Raw genomic sequence first — 6670 nt, forward strand, 5'->3', positions numbered from 1 at the left:
AACTATTTATAAAATCGATTTCCCAATCGATTTGGCCATGCAGGAATTCAGCAAAACTAACAAAAATCGATTTGGAAATCGATTGGCATTAAGTCAAGGGCTGAGCTATGCTGTCAATTGATTGCCCAATCGATTGAATTAAGCTCAGAATTCAAATTTCACTAAAAACATTCAGGAAATCGATTGGCTTAGTAGAAATTCTTATTTTGAAAAAATTTGAATGATTTCTCCAACCAGGATTGTACGTATTAGAGTAGAGGTTATTCTGCCTGTTGTTATTACTCACAAAATTCACCCGTTCTAGTTCTTCTACCTCATTATCATCCAGTGCTTCACAAACTCCAGTTTTATGTGCTCCTCCACAAAGGTTACAACTAGTCTGCTTTAGTAATTTGACGGGGGCCACTTGTGGTTGTATATTTAGAGCTGCCATTCCCTTCTTTATCTTTGTGGCGATAACCTCTTCCATCTTCGATAGTAGCCTGTCTGGAGCTAACCCATCCATAACATTCAATTCCATTACACCACTTGTTGAACCACCACTTCTGTCATACAATATCATCTGTTCATTTGATGCCATGATCTCAATAATCTTTCGTGCTTCTGTTGCGGTTTTGTAATTCAAAGAACCACCAGCTGTGGCATCCAACATAATTCTAGTGCTCGGCCTCAAGCCATTACAGAATATTTGCATTTGGGCAGTGTCGTCATAAGCATGATTAGGACATCCGGCTAGTAAGTTTCTGAATCTCCTGTAAGTGTCACGAAGAGATTCCCCTTCTTTCTGTTTGTAACCGGTGATTTCTTGCCTCTTTCTAACGAACATGGCTGGGGGGAAATATTGTTCCAAGAACTTATCCTCAAGATCATCCCATGTGGTGATGCTGTCGGCGGGGAATGAAAGAAACCACTCCTTAGCATCATCTATCAAAGAGAATGGAAATAGCTTCAATTTCTTGGTTTCCTCAGATAAACCATCCACCTTCACTGTTTCACATAATTCAAAGAAATTTGTGAGGTGTCTATTAGCGTCTTCGTTATGTCTACCGGCAAAATGAATTTCCCTCAACTCTCGGTATAGAGCAGGACTTATTTCAAACTTATTGACTGTAACCGGTTGGTGATGAATGGGTAATCGAGCACGATTTCTAATTCGATTCCCATATTCTCCGAGAGTACGTTCTGGTGGTGGTGGGTCGGCCATTTCAGTAAATATGACACAATCACCCAAAACCTCTTCTTCCACAACTAAATGTCTTTCCCTTTGTCTCCTTTCTCGAGCCGCCTTTCGATGTGCCTTTGCTGTTTTTTCAATTTCTGGATCAAAGATAAGTTCAGCTGAGGACTGGCCTCGCATACAAGGTTAGACAAATTGTGAGTACTGAAGAGTTAAAGAAAGATAAATAATTAAGTAAAAATAAGAGAGTTTTAAACCTATTTTTTTATTTTTTATTTTTTGAAATAAAATAAAAGAAGAAATTTTATTGCAGAGCAAAAAATTTCAATTCCGTAAATAAATTAAATTCAATAGTGATATGGCAATCCCCGGCAACGGCGCCAAAAACTTGATAGCGTTTCAGCAAGTGTACTGAATCGTTGCAAGTAATAATAAAACGGTAGTACCGAGTGTCGAACTCAAGGATTGCGTTTTACTATTGAATTATATTTGATTACTAGAATTGAACAAAAAGGTTCCCAAGTTGATTGAAATAATGTTTGAAATTAACAACAATAATAAAATTGATCTTTTATAATGAGAAAAATGTCAGGGATGAGTTTCACTTCGAATCCAACCTTGGTGTCTAATTTGATCCTAGTTACTGAATTCCTTTATTGAATTATTACCGAATTCTCTTTATTATTCTTGCCCTAATGTCTTAGTGACAGAACCTTTAATTCCAAAGTAACCCCTAATTCCTTAGTGGATTTAAGATTAGAATTAAGCATTACCGTATAGAAATTCTCTTGTAAATTATTGCTTTGCAACTAATTTAATTGGTTTCATGACCTGCATCTATCCCTAGACTACAAATTCATGAATTTCTCATCTCAAGCATTCGTAAAGTCCACTTCCGTTTCAAAATACAAATCGTAGAACATTTTAATGTTGATCAAGCAATAAAAAGCATTAAGCACAGAGATGAGAAAAACAATTCAATAAACTCATTCATATAACTAGAAATCAAATCAGAAAAATAAGGGTTTCATCTGGTTACACTCATCCCTAACAAATAGGGTTTAGTTACTCATGACAGATATACAAAAGATAAGGATTAAAGAAGAATTACAAGAATGATTCATGGATGATTCTTGATAAAACTGCTTCAATGGCGTTAGAAACGGCCGTCTTTGAGTTTCTATGCTAGGGCATAGGTCTCCCAAGTTCCCAAGAGTCAAAAAGATACATAAAACAGTACAAATCTGCGTCTTTATGGTTGCTGGTGCGCGTCGCGCGCCCCAGGCGCGCGTTGGCAGAGGCCAAACCTGAGAAAAGCGCTCCAGGCGCGCTTCAAGCGCACAACATCTGTTGTCTGATGTATTTTGCATATTTCTCATCTTTTGCGTCTGAATTTGGTCCCTGTGTGGTTGTAGATATGGATCTTAGCTTTCATTAGCACTTTGTGTGACACTAATTGGACATCTAGAACTCCAGATATGGCTTAAATACTCCACATATATCATGTTGATTTTTCACCAAAATTCAGCACTGCACTAAAACAAAACGCAATGTAAAATTACGACAAATTCCTACTTAATCAATGAAATAAAAACAAAAAACATTTTATTAACTCAAAGAACAAAAATCAACAAAATGTATCAAATAAATCCTTAATTTAACTGATGATTGAGGATAAATAAGACTAAAACAGTGGGAAAATATGCATATGATGAAGAGTCATCAGTTAACTTCATTAACAAGTATAATTATCTCTATAAAGTATAGCTAAAATCTCGCTCATACTAAAACCATTATTCCAACCTTGTTACTCAATCATAAGTATATCCCTGAGACCTTAATTACCTTCTAATTCGTCCCACACTTATACTCCCTCCTAACTCGTCCCACACTTCTAATCCCAGTGACAACCCAAATTTCTTTGATCAATTGCTACTTTCAACATTTTACTATTACTCTCATTTGTATTTTTATTTCAAAATTTAGTTGTAATACTATTCCAATATATTATTTTTATGTAACCATAATTTATAAGTAGAGTTATTTATTAAAAATTATAATGCAAATCTTAACTACTACGGTTAATTTAGTTTGATTTCGATAGTGTAGAATTAAGAGATTTAGAAGTAGAACTAGGTATGTGTAGAGACATTAAGTCCATTTAGCTAGCAGCCACTTAGTCTTAAGGATAGTTGTGTCATAACTTATCTTAGAATAGGATAAATAATTAAAACACCTACTTAAATGTTTTCACTTCTCATTACTACTACACACTTATGCTCATTCCCTAACTCCTTCTTATATATCCCGACCACCAATACACTCTCACACCCCCATTTTTACATCGTTAAGCTCAATGGAAACACATGCATCATACTCTTTTCCCATCTTGAAATAGACCACATCATACTCCATTTTCCTCTTTACTCACTAACACTATATATAACCTCATCTTTCACCTAAGCATAATAAGAAACAAAAACAACATAATCATTATCCTTCCTTCTTGTCTTTGCTAGTTGTGAGAAAAAGATAAAAGATGAAGAGTTTGAAGGAAGAAAAGAGGTAAAAAGAAAAGAACTTTGAAGTAGAGAATGTTATGGTTTACTACAATGGGGTAGAGATAAAGATTACATTGAGGAATTTCTTATCTCCTTCAAAAGGTTTCTAACATAACATAGAACCCCAATTAAAATATCTTTAGGGTGTGTTAGAGTTTTATCTTCATTTTGAGAATGATTAAGTATATAAATTTCTATTTCCATTCTTAAATTTCAATTTTAGGTCTGGCATGTTATGTGTCTGTTGAAAGTGCTATGTCAATGTTGGTTTGACGACATGTTATGTCTTTGTTGAAAGTCCTATGGCAAAGTTGGTTTGATGAATTTGAGTGTTGTGCTTTAGATATATGTTGATGTAAGTTTCTTATAACTTTTAATTAATTTGATTGATAATTAAAGAGGAATTTTAGAGTTGGAATGGAAAATCATTAAGCTAAAATTCGAGAAGAAAAAAAAAACATAATTTTGTATCATGTCAAATTTGTCAAGGCAATTTAAATTTGTTAAGGAAATTTAAATTTATTAAAAACATAATTTTCTACGAATATTAAGAAAAGTTGGTATTGAATTTAAGATGTCAAATTTTTAAGTTCATGTTTCTAAAATACCTTTTATTCCTGAATACTTTCAATTTGACTTTTTGTTTTCCAACATAAATTAATAGTATTAATAAGGGATGTGTTTGAAATAAAATAAAATAAATATACCTATTAATTAGAAACTTTAAGTTAAATAAAATAAATAAACCTATTACTTAGTATGTTGACAAATAAAATATGTGTAAATGAAAACTTACATTTATATTTCACCTAAAATTTGTAACATTTTTTCTTGATGACACACTGAGTTGTCTTTATTAAATTATGAGTATGTTACCAAGACCAACTAAAATTAGTCATCTAAACTCTATTAACTATATCAAACTTAAATTTTAAAACAAAATGAATGGAATGTATGTGATTGATTTTCATTTGATTTGAATAACTTACCAACAATTTACTAGAAACAGTCTTGAATTTTCCTTTATTAGTTAAAACAAGCACTTGATTTGTTAGGGTTGTTGCTAATTTAATTTTTATATGTTGGTATGATGTATGAGATTGATTATTATTTCTTGTACTAATTTTAAATAAATTTTTTAATTATAAAAAAATTAATTGATGATAATTCAAAGAATTTGATTAATACCATTTATAATATTAATATAAGAATTATATTCTTATTAAAAACAGTCAACGTAAAATATTTATTGCAAATTTTTCATGAATTGAATTTGGCGATGGTACTTTTTTCAAATCCAAATGTATTTTTTTCAAAATTTAAATTGAGCGATTTTATCCCATATATTCTTTAGAGATTTTGACCTTAAATTTTATGTGGTTTTTATTCTTAGTCTTTGGTCTAATTTTGACTAAATTTAGCTAATGTTAAATTTAATTTACATGTTATTAATTGTTATTAACCTAAGTCGTAGATTAATTATTTGAATTAATAAAAATATAAAAACCATAAAAATAATCTAATTAATTTAATTTTTTTATAAACAGACATTATAGAAACAATAGAAAAGAAACTTCTCCCTTTTTCTATCTAATATTATATTGCATTAATCCATTTCCAAGTCACTCGTTACAAAACCATAAATAAATAAATAAATAAATAAGTAAATAAAAACTTAAGAAAACAATACAACCAATCGTCAATCCTCCACAACCAAAATCAAACACATTTCATTTCCCTCCCACACCATCTTGTTAGAACATGTTATAAATTTATATCAGTTTAAGCAATAATTGTCAAAATTGAATTCTAACCTTCTTAACTACTTTTAAATGTATTCTAACATCCCTAACTAACTACAAATCACTTTAATTACATTTAACATGACCCTAATTCAAAGTTATTCAATTGATGTTAATCCAAGATTGTTCGTCATCTCTTGAATCATGACCCTCTTCAAGCTTTTAGAGAGGTTGTTAGCCTTTTGATCATTCGTACTGCAATGCTCTAGCTTTATTTTGCCTTTCATCACATGATCTCTTATGAAATGAAATATTTTTTCTATGTGCTTGCTTCTTCCATGAACAGTTGGTTCTCTTGCTAGATAAATTGTTGATTTGTTGTCTATCTTCAACTTTACTGCTTCATTAATTCTCAGTCCCAATCATGTCATTATTTCAGCCAGCCATATAGCTTGACAAACTCCCATTGATGCAACCACATATTGAGCTTCACATGTGGACAAGGCTACTATATTTTGCTTCTTCGAACACCATGAGATTGGTGAGTTATTGATCATGGACACATCACCCGTGATACTAATTCTATCATCCTTATCTCCACACCAATATGCATCAATAAAACCAACAAGTTCAGCTTCATCTCCATTCGTATTTGTGGGATACAGCAGGCCAAGCTCAATGGTTTCCTTGATGTTTCTCAAAATCCTTTTTGCTGCCATGTTGTATGAAGTCGTAGGCTTCTCCATGTACCTACTAATCAACCCAATACTATATGCAATATATGGCCTTGTGATACACAATTACCTCAAGGATCCTACAATTTGCTTGAAGATTGTAGGGTCAATCATCTCCTTAATGCCCTCCTTGGACAATACCATCCCTGCTTCTGTCAGGGTACTTGTAAGACCCATAATTTTAAAGTACCATTTATGTATTTTTGGTGTATTTTGGATTTTGGCTCGGGGGCTTTTAAGCCAAAGTTAATAATATTTTGGAGTTTTATAATCAAAAAGATATTTCGATGCCAATTAGAATTTCTCGTCGATAAATAAATTGAAATTAACTGCGGTGAATACTTTACGGTTAATTTTATGCATTTCGGGCGAAACGGTAATTTAACAAATATCTAGATATTTTGAGATATTTGTTAAGTTATATTTGTTATATATATATATATGTTTGCTTGGAGG

The 6670-nt window shown here is 31.8% G+C and overlaps 1 protein-coding gene across 1 annotated transcript; it reads right to left on the reverse strand.

Annotated features, from left to right (window-relative positions):
- Positions 1 to 5902: 5902 nt before the first annotated feature.
- LOC140919820 (secreted RxLR effector protein 161-like) lies at positions 5903 to 6391 on the reverse strand. Its single transcript, XM_073366475.1, has 2 exons — positions 6285 to 6391; positions 5903 to 6230 (listed from the first exon to the last, which is right to left on the reverse strand). Exons 1-2 carry the CDS (start codon positions 6389 to 6391, stop codon positions 5903 to 5905), a joined length of 435 nt encoding a protein of 144 aa, XP_073222576.1.
- Positions 6392 to 6670: the final 279 nt, after the last annotated feature.

Source organism: Cicer arietinum, chromosome 3 (assembly GCF_000331145.2).
Source record: "Cicer arietinum cultivar CDC Frontier isolate Library 1 chromosome 3, Cicar.CDCFrontier_v2.0, whole genome shotgun sequence".
Classification (NCBI taxonomy): Eukaryota; Viridiplantae; Streptophyta; class Magnoliopsida; order Fabales; family Fabaceae; genus Cicer; species Cicer arietinum.